This window comes from Saccopteryx leptura, chromosome 1, assembly GCF_036850995.1.
Source record: "Saccopteryx leptura isolate mSacLep1 chromosome 1, mSacLep1_pri_phased_curated, whole genome shotgun sequence".
NCBI lineage: Eukaryota > Metazoa > Chordata > Mammalia > Chiroptera > Emballonuridae > Saccopteryx > Saccopteryx leptura.
This window is the reverse complement of record NC_089503.1, coordinates 7,451,629-7,467,155: the sequence shown is the minus strand read 5'-3', so window position 1 is coordinate 7,467,155 and position 15,527 is coordinate 7,451,629. Positions and strand designations below refer to the sequence as shown.

Sequence of the window (15,527 nt, the reverse complement as noted above, 5' to 3'; positions counted from 1 at the left end):
ACAGTCAGACAGACTCCCGCATGCACCTGACCAGGATCCACCCGGCACGCCCACCAGGGGCGAGGCTCTGCCCCTCCGGGGCGTTGCTCTGCCGCGACCAGAGCCACTCTAGCGCCTGGGGCAGAGGCCAAGGGAGCCATCCCCAGCGCCCAGGCCATCTTTGCTCCAATGGAGCCTCGGCTGCGGGAGGGGAAGAGAGAGACAGAGAGGAAGGAAGGGGGCAGGGTGGAGAAGCAAATGGGCGCTTCTCCTGTGTGCCCTGGCCAGGAATCGAACCCGGGTCCCCCGCACGCCAGGCCGACGCTCTACCGCTGAGCCAACCGGCCAGGGCCGGCAATTTAGTTTTTACGTATGTATTAGTTTGATCATTTCAAGGTTTGTTTAAAGCTCTTTTTTTGGGGTGGGGCATTTACACAACAAATTTATTTCCTCACTGTTCTAGAGGTTGGAAGTTCTGGATCAAGGTATTGGCATGGTTGGTTTCTCCCGAGGTCCCTCTCCTTGGCTTGCAAATGGCCACCTTTTCCCTGTGTCCTCTTCATGTGGTCTTTTTTCTGTGTGAGCGCATCTCTGTCGTCTCCTTTAGGATGGGTCTAGAGCAGGGGTCCCCAAACTACGGCCCGCGGGCCGCATGCGGCCCCTGAGGCCATTTATCCGGCCCCCGCCGCACTTCTGGAAGAAGCACCTCTTTCACTGGTGGTCATTGAGAGGAGCACATTGACCATCTCATTAGCCAAAAGCAAACCCATAGTTCCCATTGAAATACTGGTCAGTTTGTTGATTTAAATTTACTTGTTCTTTATTTTAAATATTGTATTTGTTCCTGTTTTGTTTTTTTACTTTAAAATAAGATATGTGCAGTGTGCATAGGGATTTGTTCATAGTTTTTTTCATAGTCCGGCCCTCCAACGGTCTGAGGGACAGTGAACTGGCCCCCTGTGTAAAAAGTTTGGGGACCCCTGTAGAGTAGCCTTTATTTGGGCCTCACTTAGGCCCTCTTCTAGGGCTTGGCTTCCTGGGTTTCCTGCTGGTTTTTCTGTGTATGCAGTGAGAGTTCTCTACTGTGACGGGAGAGAACCTTCTTACAAAGAGTTCTAGTCCCGTGTGAGCTCTGGAAATGATTTGTCTTACAACTCGGCCATCATTGTTCTCCTGACAGGACTCTTGTCCCGCCCTGTGGGGTCTCACCCTCTGCCCGTACAGATTAGATTCCTCCCAGAGCTCAGGGGGAACCCTCCACAAGGCTTGGAGCTTTTTCTCTGTGTAGATTCCTCCTCTTAGAGGTTCTACTCCACAAATTCTAATTGCCTTTCGTCTCTTCAAACTCTGTTCTCCATCTCCTTAACTCTGTTGCTGGTGGCCCTACCAGGTCCTTGTCCCACCCTGAGCACTGCGGGTGGTGGATGGTAATGCCCCAGATGATGGGAGGGGCCACCTCATTTGTTCACTTTCCTTTTCTCGGGTCACAGTCCTGTGCTGCCAGTTTTCTAACATCTGAAAGCAGTTGTTTCTTTTGTTTTGTCTAGTTTCTTAGTTGTCTGTGGCAAAAGGATCATTTCAGTCCAGGTTACCTCCTCGTGGCCAGAATCAGAAACCCCTCTCCTTTGAACTCCCCAATTCCTTGGTCCCTTTTGCAAGGTTCTTCCCATGCTCTGATTTGAATTATAATTGTGAGTGCATGTTGTATCTCCCCCACTGGACTGTGACCATCTCAGGAGTCGGGGGTCTTGTCTTATTCATGTCTGCATCTGCAGGGTGTCTCAGAGAGCCTGGCACATGGTAGAATGTGGCAGGCATGTTTGGTCTGCCCTGCCCCTCTTTCTTCAGGCCACCTCAAATCACCTTCCCGTATTAAAAAAAAAATTATTGATTTTATATAGAGAGGAAGAGACAGAGAGAGAGAGAAAAAGAGATAAGAACATCAATCTGTTTCTATATGTGCCCTGACCAGGGATCGAACCCACAACCCTTGCATATCATGATGACATTCCAACCAAACGAGCTATCTGGCCAGGTTTCACATCCCCATCTTTAGAGAACTGCTACCCCTACTCCAACCAGGTGGTACTGCCAGGACTGCTGTCAAAGACAAAGTCCCCTTGGTGCCAGCTCCTGTGACTGGCCCAGAGGTGGCCACAAGACTCAAAGCAGGACATGTCAGGGTCCTTCTCTGGGGTTTTTCAGCCGAAAATGGGAAGAGTCCTCTCTCCACCCTGGTGGCAAAAGTCCAAGGACAGCAGCTTGGCTCTGCCTGCAGCCAACATCCCCATCAGACAGAATGAAGCAGACACACGGAGATGGAGATAAAATGCGCACGCACGCACGCATGTGCGTGCACACACACAAACACACACACAGAAGCAAAAGGACTCCAGTTCCTCCATCCAGGCAAGAGTGAGGTCAGCAACATCCCTCACCTTTTTATGATTTAGTAAAGTAAGCTAGTCATTTATTTTATTACTTTTTGGCTTAATTCATTGCAAACCAAAGAGACCTGACTACTAGGCATTTTCATACATTTTTGAATGAGTGGAATTAATCTGCTTACCTGCCTCCCGATGCAGGTAAATTTGCTTCCAGTGAGAAAAAGGAAGATAAAGTAAAAATAGAAATGGAGACTCAAGAATATGAAAATATAATTAAAAGGAGAAAATGAAAATCAGGAGAGCACGGCCTGACTGCTTGTGGTGCAGTGGAGAGAGTGTCAACCTGGAATGCTGAGGTCCCAGGTTTGAAACCCTGAAGTCACAGGCTAGAGTGCGGGGTCACCAGCTTTAGTATGGGATCATTGACACGATCCCGGGCTCGCTGGCTTGAGCCCAAAAGGTTGCTGGCTTGAAGCCCAAGGTCACTGGCTTGAGTCCAAGGTCACTGGCTCAGCAGGAGCCCCCCACCCTCAAGGCATATATGAAAAAGCAATCAATGAACAAATAAGGTGCCACAAGTATGAGCTGATACATCTCATCTCTCTTCCTTCCTGTCTCTCTCTTTCTAAAAAAAAAAAAAATCAGGAACAAGAACATAAATATCTAAGGTGCTCTATTGATTGACTATCATTTGGCTATAAGCTTCCTGGCAGCCTAAGCCAGTGGTTCTCAAAGTGTAAGCCAGGGTGCACTGGTGCGTCCTAGAACAGTGGTCCCCAACCCCCGGGCCATGGACCGGTACGGGTCCATGGGCCATTTGGTACCAGTCTGCAGAGAAAGAATAAATAACTTACATTATTTCCATTTTGTTTATATTTAAGTCTGAACAATGTTTTATTTTTTTAAAATGACCAGATTCCCTCTGTTACATCCGTCTAAGACTCACTTTTGACGCTTGTCTCCGTCACGTGATACATTTATCCGTCCCACCCTAAAGGCCGGTCCGTGGCCCAAAAAAGGTTAGGGACCACTGCCCTAGAAGATTTCCAGGTGCACCCTATGGTATTCCAAAGAAATATGTGCCTGTTGGGGACCAAAAACCAGCAAGGTTTTTGGAGTTTAGATTTTTGGGGAACAGAGCTGTGGGGAATTGGCTATAAGCTGACAGTCTGCCCAACCCCTCACCTCATTTGCCTGATTAGGTTGCAAAAGGCTGTTAAGCTGTGGTGCTGGATTGTTTACACTACCCCCCATGTACCCCGGAAAGACTGGAGGCAAGTTTCTTCTATCCTTTGTTTGGTGTAAAGTTAAGATGATGTGTATGGTGGGGGTTTTCTGCACTCAACACAATTAAGAGTAAAAAGAAAGGAATTCTTTAATGTATTGATGAGAAAATGAGAGTTTGCCTATCAAATATCTGCCCAAACATTGAAGAAATCGCTAGGACACATCAGGCTCATGTTTCTCATAAACACAAGAATGAAAAAACAACACACTCGCGCCAGGACCTGCCAAATTTACTAAATCTTACTAAGAATGTATCTATATATATAAAAAGATAACTTTTTGTCATTTTTAATTTTTTAACCCCCTTTTAAAAAAATTATTTATTTATTTATTTACAGAGACAGAGAGTCAGAGAGAGGGATAGTTAGGGACAGACAGGAACAAAGAGAGATGAGAAGCACCAATCATTAGTTTTTCGCTGCGACACCTTAGTTGTTCATTGATTGCTTTCTCATATGTGCCTTGACTGCAGGCCTTCAGCAGACCGAGTAACCCCTTGCTCAAGCCAGCGACCTTGGGTCCAAGCGGGTGAGCCTTGCTCCAACCAGATGAGCCTGTGCTCAAACTGGCGACCTTGGGGTCTCAAACCTGGGTCTTCTGCATCCCAGTCTGATGTCCTATCCACTGCGCCACCGCCTGGTCAGGCTTTTAACCCCTTTTTTACGAATTCTATAAAGCATAACTCAAAAAATGTAACAAAAATGTTTTTTGATGTCAGAATAAACTTAGTTTTGTCGTATTTTATTTCATTTACCATAAAAGCACATTTGGACTTTATATATTTTTTCTTTAATATTTGACTTAATTATTATAACATATTTCTCAGAAATTTGTATATATAGTACACCTACAATTATTTGTAGGATTTTAAATGCACCCCAACTTCAAAAAGTTTGAGAACCACTGGCCTAAGCAAAAAAAAAAGAGACTTAGGGCCTGACCTGTGGTGGCGCAGTGGGATAAAGCGTCGACCTGGAACACTGAGGTCGCTGGTTCGAAACCTTGGGCTTGCCCGGTCAAGGCACATATGGGAGTCGAAGCTTCCTGCTCCTCCCCCTTCTCTCTCTCTCTCTGTCTCTCTCTCTCACTGCTCTCTCTCTAAAAAATCAATAAATAAAATAAAAATAAAAAAAAAAAAAAAAAAAAAAAGAGACTTAGGAACCTCGCCCCTCCTCCCAGCCCCAGGGAAACAGCCTACAAGTTCCCAGGGGGAAGAAAAGTTTTCCTAGACTTCAGGTAAATTTTTTCTAAACTTTTCCTTTGGGTTCCAAAGAAGTTTCAGCCGGGGCTGTGGGACGGTGCCCATTTAGGTGAGGCCGGCCGCAGCCGGCTGCAAGAGCCAGAATCTGTAATGAGCCTCCAATGTCGGATCCCTGGGATTCGGGCCTAAGGAACAACTAACGTTGCCAAAATCAGTTGTTAACTGCCAACCTTGCCTCGACCTCTCCGTAGCTCAGGTCGCTGTCGGTCACTCCCCCTCTTTGAAACATTCTCCTCTCAGCTGGCAGCCTCACCCTCTGGGCTCACTTCTTACCCGCTGGCCTCTCTTATCTGCTCTCCCTGGCAGTGTCTCCCTGACCTCTCCTGACCTCCATGGTGGCAGGCCCGGGCTCCGTCTCCAGACCTCTCTCTCCTCTTTTCTCCTCTCCGCCTCCCTGGCCCATGCCCTGCAGACCCTCGCCTGGGCAACAGCCCCTCTTTTTCCACCCTGGCCTTCCGGTTTAACCTCCACAGCAGCCGGAGGGCTCAGCCCACATCACCCCCTCAGAAATCCTCTGCTGTGATGGCTGCTTGGACTGAACAAGATTCATGGGATATAATAAAATATTACTTTTGTCACCCAATGTCCCTCTAAACTTCCTAAGGGAACTTCTTTCTCTGCCCCTAAATGACATCCTGACTTTCTCTCTCTCCTTTATTAAAGATTTTATTTATTAATTTTTAGAGAGAGAGAGAGAGAGAAAGGCGGTGGGGGAGAAGCAGGAAGCATCAGCTTATAGCTGCTTCTTGTCTGTGCCTTGACCTGGCAAGCCTGCGGTTTCGAACCAGCGACCTCAGTGCTCCAGATCTACTCTCCATCCACTCTGCCACCACAGGCCAGGCAAAATCATGACTTTCGGTGTCCTGTTTCCCCACAGTGCTTTGATTACCTGAAGTCATTGCACAGATCCTGTGAGGATGCCCAGCTTTGTGTAGGAGCTAAACCTCTAAGCTCGATGCCCTAGTGCCACTTCCACAGCAATGTGGCCTCTGAGGCCAGGTCCCCTGCTCCCCAGCAGGAGAGCCCCCTGCTGGGCAGGTGCAGGGTGGCAGCCAGGAAGCGGGTGCACACTTTTCCTTGATCCTGTGTCAGATAGCATCTTGCTTTCTGGGTGGCAACTGTTTAAGGTAGCCCCCTTGATGGGCCACCCCCTTGAGCGCAGCTGCTGGGAAGCATGCAGGGCCTCCCTTTCGGCTGGGCTCTGCTTTTCTTTTGACTTTTCATATTTTTCTTTTGGTGTTTCATATTTTTCTGAGATGGCATTCACTTTGATTAAGTTGTTGAATTTACTAATATACCATTATTTGTAATATATTTTGATATTTTTAAATGTTATGGGGCCTCAGAGGTCAGACCATGTGGGACACGAAGGCGATGGGAAGGACTCTGGGTTTGGCATAAGCAAAATGGGCCGAGTGACGGAGATGGGAAGCTGCAACACAGCTCCAGGATGGAATGCATATGGAGCTCCAAGCCCAGTGGCTGCCGGCCAAGATCCGAATTTTAAAGAAAATAGATAGAAACCATTTGCCACTCTTGAAACCCCTGATCTACTTCAAGTTAAAGGAATGGAGGGTGAATTCTGGACACATGCTGTGGGGCCCCCCTGCCAGATAACAGAAGCCCTCTGGGCAGGACCACTTGCTACCTGCCGCGGGCCAGTTTCCACTCTGATTCTGTGGCCTTTCCGGAGTCCTGTGCACTGCTGACCCTCTGTACTGCTGCGACTTTAGGAAGCCCACCTTGAGCTCTCCAAGTGGCCTCCTCAAAGCACTTTTCCCCTGATTTGGGATTATTTTATCATTATTATTATTATTACTACTACTATTATTATTATTTGTATTTTTCTGAAGTAAGAAGTGGGGAGGCAGAGAGACAGACTCCTGCATATGCCCAACTGAAGTCCACCTGGCATGCCCACCAGGGGGCAATGCTCTGCCCATCTGGGCCATTGCTCCGCTACAACCAGAGCCATTCTAGTGCCTGAGGCAGTGGCCATGGAGCCATCCTTAGCAACCAGGCTAATTTTGCTCTAATGGAGCCTTGGCTGTGGGAGGGGAAGAGAGAGACAGAAAGAAAGGAGAGGGGGAAGGGTGGAGAAGCAGATGGGCGCTTCTACTGCGTGCCCTGGCCAGAAATCAAACATGGTACTTCCACACACGAGGCTGACACTCTACTGCTGAGCTAACCGGCCAGGGCCCAGATTTGGGATTAGAAGGCAGCCCTAGCCCATCCCCTGAGGAGAGTGCTGGAAATCAGTGTGACATCAGCTCTTTCCAAATCAATCTCATCACTAAATTTCCCTTTCAGAATTCACCCTCCATTCCTTTAACTTGAAGTAGATCAGGGGTTTCAAGAGTGGCAAATGGTTTCTATCTATTTTCCTTAAAATTTGGATCTTGGCCGGCAGCCACTGGGCTTGGAGCTCCATATGCATTCCATCCTGGAGCTGTGTTGCAGCTTCCCATCTCCGTCACTCGGCCCATCTTGCTTATGCCAAACCCAGAGTCCTTCCCATCGCCTTCGTGTCCCACATGGTCTGACCTCTGAGGCCCCATAACATTTAAAAATATCAAAATATATTACAAATAATGGTATATTAGTAAATTCAACAACTTAATCAAAGTGAATGCCATCTCAGAAAAATATGAAACACCAAATTTGGCACAGAAATATAAAAAGCTTCAGTAGATCAATACCCAGTATATCAAATTCTGCCTCCTACATGAGAGAGCACCGGCAGAAACACTTTTATGGGGAAGTTCCCCCAGACTTCCGAGAAGCAGATGGTCCTTATCTTACACAAGTTGCTCCAGGAGACAGAGGAGAGGAAGCCGTTCAGTTCCTCACATGCCTCTCCCACCAGAAAAGGACAGTAAGAGGAAAGTACAGAGCATTTCACTCTGAATACAGATGTTACACTATTATCTCAGAGAATAAGTGATAAGAACGTGCCCACGTAGGGGTGGAGAAAGGAGTTAAGACATCCAAGCTACAAACCCCTATTCAAGATGTTTACAGAACGATGTCAGTATTAAGGATTCCTGTTCCACAAAGGCTCTCAGAGCTAATGTTGCCAGACAGGTGGCTGCGATCTAGTGAATAAAGAACTCCTGCAAGTCACTAAGGAAAAGACAAGAGACAGTGGTGGTGCAGTGGATAAACGCTGAGGTTGCCGGTTCAAAACCCTGGGCTTGCCCGGTTAATGCACATATGGGAGTTGATGCTTCCTTCTCCTCTCCCCCCCCCTCTCTCTCCCCCTTCTAAAACAAATAAGTAAAATATTAAAAAAAAAAAAAAAAAGAAGCACAGTAGAGAAATGGTCAAGAATATAAGCAACCAATTCAGATAAGAATTGGCCCAAGTGGGCCCTGGCCGGTTGGCTCAGCGGTAGAGCGTCGGCCTGGCGTGCGGGGGACCCGGGTTCGATTCCCGGCCAGGGCACATAGGAGAAGCGCCCATTTGCTTCTCCACCCCCCCCCCCTCCTTCCTCTCTGTCTCTCTCTTCCCCTCCCGTAGCCAAGGCTCCATTGGAGCAAAGATGGCCCAGGTGCTGGGGATGGCTCCTTGGCCTCTGCCCCAGGCGCTAGAGTGGCTCTGGTCGTGGCAGAGCGATGCCCCGGAGGGGCAGAGCATCGCCCCCTGGTGGGCAGAGCTTCACCCGTGGTGGGCGTGCCGGGTGGATCTCGGTCGGGCGCATGCGGGAGTCTGTCTGACTGTCTCTCCCCGTTTCCAGCTTCAGAAAAATACAAAAAAAAAAAAAAAAGAAAGAAAGAAAGAAAAAAAAAAGAAAAAAAGAAAAGAAAAGAATTGGCCCAAGTGGCAAAAAAGGATGTGCTTAAAGGAGTAATCAGAGGATTTCAATTAAAATTATAGTGAGATCTCTCTCTCTCTCTTTTTGCAGGAGAGAGATAGGAAGGGAGATGAGAAGCATCAACTCCTAGCTGTGGCACTTTAGTTGTTCATTGATTGCTTCTCATATGTGCCTTGACTGGGGGTCTCAAGCCAAGCCAGTGACCCCTTGCTCAAGCCAGCAACCTTATGCTCAAGCTGGATGAGCCGGGTCTCAAGCCAGTGGCCTTGGGGTTTCGAACCTGGGTCCTCAGTGTCCCAGGTTGATGCACTATTCACTACACTACCACCAGTCAGGTGTGAGGTATTATTTCATAACCAGCAGGTGACTAAAAATTCATAAGGTAAATCATAGCAACATATGGTGAGGGTGTGGGCAGATGCAACTCCCTGGTTACCTCTTTAGGCATGTAAACTGTTAAACTATAAACAGCCTCTCTCTTGCCTGAACGGTTGGTGGCGTACTGGATAGAGTGTCAACCTGAGGTCCCAGGTTCAGAACCCTGTGGTTTCGGCCTGAGCTCAGGCTTATCCGGATTAAACCTGGGGTCGCCAGTTTGAGTGTGGGATGGTCGCTGGCTTGAAGCCCAAGGTTGCTGACCTGAGCAAGGGGTCACTGGCTTGGCCGGAGCCCCCCACCCCCCACTCAATCCTTGGTAAGTCAGCCACAGAAATTCTCATGCAGAGGTACAAAGACGCTTTGGCACCCATCCTCAGGGAAATGGATTAGTAAAGGTGATGAAGGTAAACTATGGGACACTGGGCAACAGTCAGTATCAACAGGTAGCTTTTAAAAACACAGTGTTCAAAGAAAAGAGTAAGGGGAAAAAATGAGATCTGTAGCATAATACCATTTATGTAAACTGAAACCACAAAGGCACAAATACAAAACTAGCGATTTGACAAGGATCTGTTTATGTTTAAGTGGGGGTGGGGATCAAAGCTAAAGGAGGCAAAGACTAAACCAAAATGAGAGTGTGGCCTGGCATCCACCCACGATTCCTGCATACTGTGAAATAAGGAATACAGTAAACCTAGCTCTGCTCCTGAGGACCGGAAGAGGCGTGCTTAAAGCACCCAGACAGGAAGTTCACAGAAGAAGGGCAAATGGCCCAGAAACATATGAAAATATGCCAATCTCACAGATAATGAAAGGGATGTGAGTTATAGCAACAATGAAATCATATTTTTTCATTTGTTAGATTAACAACAAAAATTATAATACCCTTTGCTGGTGAAGGTGTAAATACTTTGGATGGAAATCTATATTGATTGAGCATCTGGGGGAAGTGATTGGGCATTATTAAAAGGTATATTGCTTAGCTGGCCTGTGGTGGCGCAGTGGATGCAGGGGTCCCCAAACTTTTTACACAGGGGGCCAGTTCACTGTCCCTCAGACCATTGGAGGGCTCCCACATACAGTGCTCCTCTCACTGACCACCAATGAGAGAGTTGCCCCTTCTGGAAGTGCGGCAGGAGCTGGATAAATGGCCTTAGGGGGCCAAATTGTGGCCCACGGGCCGTAGTTTGGGAACGCCTGGATAGAGCATCTACCTGGAAAGCTAAGGTTGCTGGTTTGAAACCCTGGGCTTGCCCACTCAAGGCACACACAACACAAGGAAACAATAAACAACTAAAGTGAAGTAACTGTGAGTAGATACTCCTCTCCACCCTTCTCTCCTCTCTCTATAAAATCAATGAATTTTTAAAAAAAGATATATTGCTTAGCACATTTGCTTATAGGAACTTATGTTTAAGAAATACCCAGTGTGGATCCTGGCTGGTTGGCTCAGTGGTAGAGCGTCGGCCTGGCATGTGAATGTCCAGGGTTTGATTCTGGATCAGGGCACACAGGAGAAGCACCCATCTGCTTCTACACCCCTCCTCCTCTCCCTTCTCTCTCTCTTTCTTCCCTTCCTGCAGCCATGGCTAGATTGGAGTGAGTTGGCTCCGGGCACTGAGGATGGCTCCATGGCCTCCCTTCAGGCACTAAGAATGGCCCAGTAGGCCCTGGCCGGTTGGCTCAGCGGTAGAGCGTCGGCCTGGCGTGCGGGGGACCTGGGTTCGATTCCCAGCCAGGGCACATAGGAGAAGCGCCCATTTGCTTCTCCACCCCCCCCTTCCTCTCTGTCTCTCTCTTCCCCTCCCACAGCCAAGGCTCCATTGGAGCAAGGATGGCCCGGGCGCTGGGGATGGCTCCTTGGCCTCTGCCCCAGGCGCTAGAGTGACTCTGGTCTCGGCAGAGCGACGCCCCGGAGGGGCAGAGCATCGCCCCCTGGTGGGCATAGCGTCGCCCCTAGTGGGTGTGCCGGGTGGATCCCGGTTGGGCGTGTGCAGGAGTCTGTCTGACTGTCTCTACCTATTTCCAGCTTCAGAAAAATACAAAAAAAAAAAAAAAAAAAAAGAATGGCCCAGTTACTGAGCAACAGAAAAATGCCCCAGATGGTCAGAGCATCACCCCCTAGTGGGCTTGCCAGGTGGATCCAGGTCAGGGCGCATGCGGGAATCTGTCTCTGTGCCTCCCATCCTCTCACTGAATAAAAAAGAGAAAAGAAATACCCAATGTGAAACAGCCATTTACAATGTTGTCTCTGCTGCAATGTCTGTAGTAGGGAAGCTGGTGGAAGTCATGTGCATATTTGACAGAAGGGGACAGGTTTAGTACAGAATGATGGTCAGACTATAACACTCACTGAAGGTGGCTCTGCACATACTGACATGGAAAGCTGAGGACAACTTACTATTAAGCAGAAAATGTATGATCTCATTTCTGTTGAGAAACTATATACAGTCATGCTTTGTTTACTGACAGGGTTACATTCTAAGAAATGCTTCATTAGGTGGTTTTGTTGTTGTTGGAACATCACAGAGTGCACTTACATAAATCTAGGTGGTCTAGTCTACCACACACCTAGGCTATGTGGTGAAGCCTACTGCTCCTTGGCTACTAACCCGTACAGCACATTACTGTACAAATCAAGCACAAGAGAAATTGATGCAATCAAGAGGCACGTTATACACAAGCCACATGAGGCTGCTGCTGTCGTATATGAGTCTGGACTTCATGGAACAGGTCAGGACTGAGAAATGCAAACTTGGGGGTAGCTGGGAGGCAGCAGATGGCTTTTAAGGCTGTCAGACTGGATGAGCTCACTTGAGGGAGAGTGAGTGTGGCTAGAAAATAGCTCTAAATGCTCCTTATGAAAATGGTGACCTGAGAAGCCCAGACTTGTCCTCTGCCAAGGAAGTAGCCCAGACTTTGTCCAGGAAATTGGTTGGGTTGGGTTTGTTTTCTGAAAATGAAACACCTGTGTCTTCTACCTGGGGCTCCCGTGGGTGACATTCAGTAGAGGAGGCAGATGGGGGGATGGGATGACCACCAGAAAGAACAGAGTTTACCTATTTAGAGTGACAATAGATGTTCAGCTGCGGCATTATTTAGGCTGTTACTGGTTGTGCTCACTGCAGAGGTGTTACTGGGATGGAGTCTGAGAGCAGATGAGGATCCACAGGAACAGAGGGCTGGGAAAAATATGCTCCCAGGGCATCTGCTGGGATTTACTTTCAAAACCTGTCTCCCTGGGGCCACGCAGTTGGCTAATGAACAACTATTACATGGTAGTTACAGAGCCATGGAATTTAATCCTTAGCACAGCGCTGGGAGGTAGATACAATTATCGCCAGCCCCACATTGCTCATGAGGAAGCAGGCACGGAGAAGGTCTAGGACAAGCGGAGGAGCTGGGTATGAACGTTAACCCTTCTCCTTTCTGCTCTTAACCATCCTGTCGCACTGCCTCCCAATAACGATTGGCTATTATGGCAGCAGTAAAACGGACATTTACTAAGTGCATTGTCTTTGTGATTTCATCTAATCCTTGCAACAAGCCAGTTTTTGCAGAGGGGAGAAGTGACTTACTTGCTCCAGGTTGTAGAGCTGCAGATGAGGCCACTCCAGGGCCTCAGGCTGGCACCATGTACCTGTACGGCTGGTGGTAGTGGTCAGTGCCAGGTGTCCCATGAGGACTTACCATGTCAAAGCTTTTTGGCGCTACTTAGAAGGTTGAGGTAAGATGTAAATATTCCGACTCCCTCCAGAGCTTTCTGCAGACGCTGCTGGCTTGCCTGCTGCCTCCTCCTGGCCTCCCTGCTGTCAGGCCTCCCTGCCGTCAGGCTCTGGGACGGAAAGTGGTTTGAACAAGATCTTGTGAGGGTTGGTTTGGCTTCCCCAGGGCCTCACCCAGGACTGGGAGCAGAGAGGTAGGGAAACACAGGCCAAGCAAAGGCAGGGGCCTCGTGCCAGGTCCACAAGGAGGCTGTGGAGGCCGGAGCAGGGGCGGGACGTAGCCCTGGGTTTCTGAACTCCCGGGCTCTGACCGTTCCTCAGCATCCTGCTGAACTCTCCTCTCTGGAAACACGTTGGCCTCACATACCCTGGCTGACCCTTCCTGTCCCGCTGTTTGCCAGAGCCCTGGAGACTGGCTGAGGAGTGGTTGCCATAGAGATGGTGGAGAGGACAGTTCCAAGGCTGGCAGATGGGAGTGGGGGGAGGGACAGGCACCACTGTGCTAAACACCCACCAACAGTTGGTCAGGACCACACCTGGGAGACTGGGGCAGGAGCCTGGGCTCCAGGCTCCAGAGATGGCCACAGGGCTGCTCAGGCTTCTGTCAGGCACCCCTCAGGTGAGCAGGTGAGGGAGACCCTGTGGGGGACTCCCAGCTGCCCAGAGGCAGGCTGGCTCTCTGGGGTCAGGGGAGGCCAGGGCTGAGGAACACCCTTCAGAAGCCATGAGACTGGGGCAGAGGCCCAGCTGAGAGTCAGGGAGTCTTGAGGGGGGAAGGGGCCGTGGGGAGGCCTGTAAGGATGGGGATGAAGACGAGGATGATGCCAGGGGATGGCTCCTGGGCTTCCGATGGAGTGATTTAGGGGACACTGCAGAAAGAGCAGAGCTTAGGGAAAGATAATGAGTTTCTTCCACCGTGGGTTAGCGAGTCCAAGGCCCTGTGGGGTGCTCAGGAGACCTGTCCCGGGTCCAGAGGCAGCCAGTGCCATGGTGACAAATCTGGGCTCTGGGGACAGATCCAACATGTTCAGATCTTGGCTGTGTGACCTTCATCAAATGATTTTACCTCTCTGAGCCTCAGTGTTCTCATCTGTGATGGCGAGTACCTACCTCACAGGGTTCTTCGGAAGGTTAAATGAGTGAATGTATGAGAGCCCTGAGCACCTCCTGAGCTGTTGCTATTTTAATATTATGAATTGGGGTAGCCATCAGTCAGTTTTAGGGGGCAGCCAAGTTGCAGAGAAGTGGAGGGCCCCCTGGGGGAGGTGTGAGGTGGGCTAGTAGCTGGGCCTCCTCTCCTGTCTTCTTCCAGAAAAGTTTTGGGAGTGGTGATAGTGTAACCCAGGACCAGCGACACAGGTCTCAGAGCACAGGGCAGATGGCAAAGAAGGACCAGACGTCCGGGGGCTGGAACAAGACGGGACATGGCTCTGCTGAGGCTGAGGAGTAAGCAGCTGTGGGGAGGGCAGGGAGGGATGCTGGGTGTCAGCCCCCCTGGGGCTGGTGTCCCGACCCTGACCTCTGCCCCCTGCCCTCTCCCTCCTCAGTCATGTTCCTTCTCGGAAACCCTCCTTCCCTTTCCAGTGGGCCTGGGAGAGGTTCACCACAGATGGCCGGTCTGGCTCCCACCTGGCCCCTGGCCACCATGCCCGCTTGCCCTCAGCAGTTCCCCAGCACCAGTCCAGCCCCAAGTCCACTGCCAGCCTCCTCGAGGACCGCGGCCTCTGCTGGAAGATGAAGGGGCAGAATCTAGAGAGGGGGCAGCAGCTCAGCACCCGGGGCTGTGTCTTCATCGCTCCCAGCCAAGGGGAGGGCCGCAAGCCGGAGCTGCCCAGTGAGGGGAGCCTCCAGCCCCCCGGGGAGAGGTCGGGATCAGGGTCGGAACCCGAGGAGGCTGCTGAGCTGGAAGCCCCAGGTGCTGAGGTGGCTGAGAGAGGTCTGAGCCCTGGGGAGCTGCCCTGGCTCCCGAGGAGGGGTTCAGTCTTGGGGCAGAAACTGTTTGCAGAGGCGACAGAAGAGGTTGAGGAAGAAAAGCACAGGGCCCCCCACAGAGGGAAGACAGGTTCTCAGAGAAAGGGGCCGAAGTCGTTCGAGGAGGCCTCGCAGGAGGGCACACCGCAGTGCCGAGGGGGCAGTCTCAGCTCCGACAACGCCCGAGAAGCACAGAGGAGGAAGGCAAGGGCCATGAAGCTGGAGGGCACAGGGGACCTGGAAGAGCTGCAGAGGCAGTTACAGCAAAACTGGGACTGTGGTGAGTGCCGGGCTCAATGCCTGCGCTCCCCAGCAAGTTGTATGGTGGGGAGAAAGGTTAGGGAGCCAGTGACCCGGGCCAAGAGTTCCGACCAGCCTGGCCTGTGCTCCAGGTGCTGAGTGGGATTGGCCTGTGGGTCAGGAGAGAGGGTCGTCCCTAATTCTCCCACTGTGGATAGGCCCCAAAAAGCATCCCTGGAAGGCCGTGAGGGCTGCTGTCCAAACCTCCACCAGGAGCGGGAAGGTCCATGCCCTGGGAGACGATGAGATGCCCCCGTTTACCAGCTTTCCTAACCGTACCTTCCACAAACGACAGGAGGCCACCAGGTAAGGGGGAAGAGGAGGGCGGGGAGCCGAAGAGCCAGTTCTCCAGTAGACCCTTAGTCATTCATTCCTTTATTTATCCATGCACCATTCTTCTGATTATCCAATCAACCATTGACCCA

The 15,527-nt window shown here is 50.2% G+C and overlaps 1 protein-coding gene across 2 annotated transcripts in view; it reads left to right on the top strand.

Moving 5' to 3' along the window:
- Positions 1 to 15,527, top strand: part of TSGA10IP (testis specific 10 interacting protein) — a 31,228-nt gene that overhangs the window by 8,657 nt on the left and 7,044 nt on the right. Inside the window, exons 1-4 of one of the 2 annotated variants that reach the window (XM_066351763.1) lie at positions 13,301 to 13,450; positions 14,144 to 14,277; positions 14,379 to 15,082; positions 15,261 to 15,408. In XM_066351763.1, coding sequence (XP_066207860.1) covers positions 13,301 to 13,450; positions 14,144 to 14,277; positions 14,379 to 15,082; positions 15,261 to 15,408 — 1,136 coding nt within the window. Of the gene's footprint in view, positions 1 to 13,300; positions 13,451 to 14,143; positions 14,278 to 14,378; positions 15,083 to 15,194; positions 15,409 to 15,527 lie in introns of those variants that run through there. The other variant, XM_066351849.1, reaches the window with a different exon arrangement.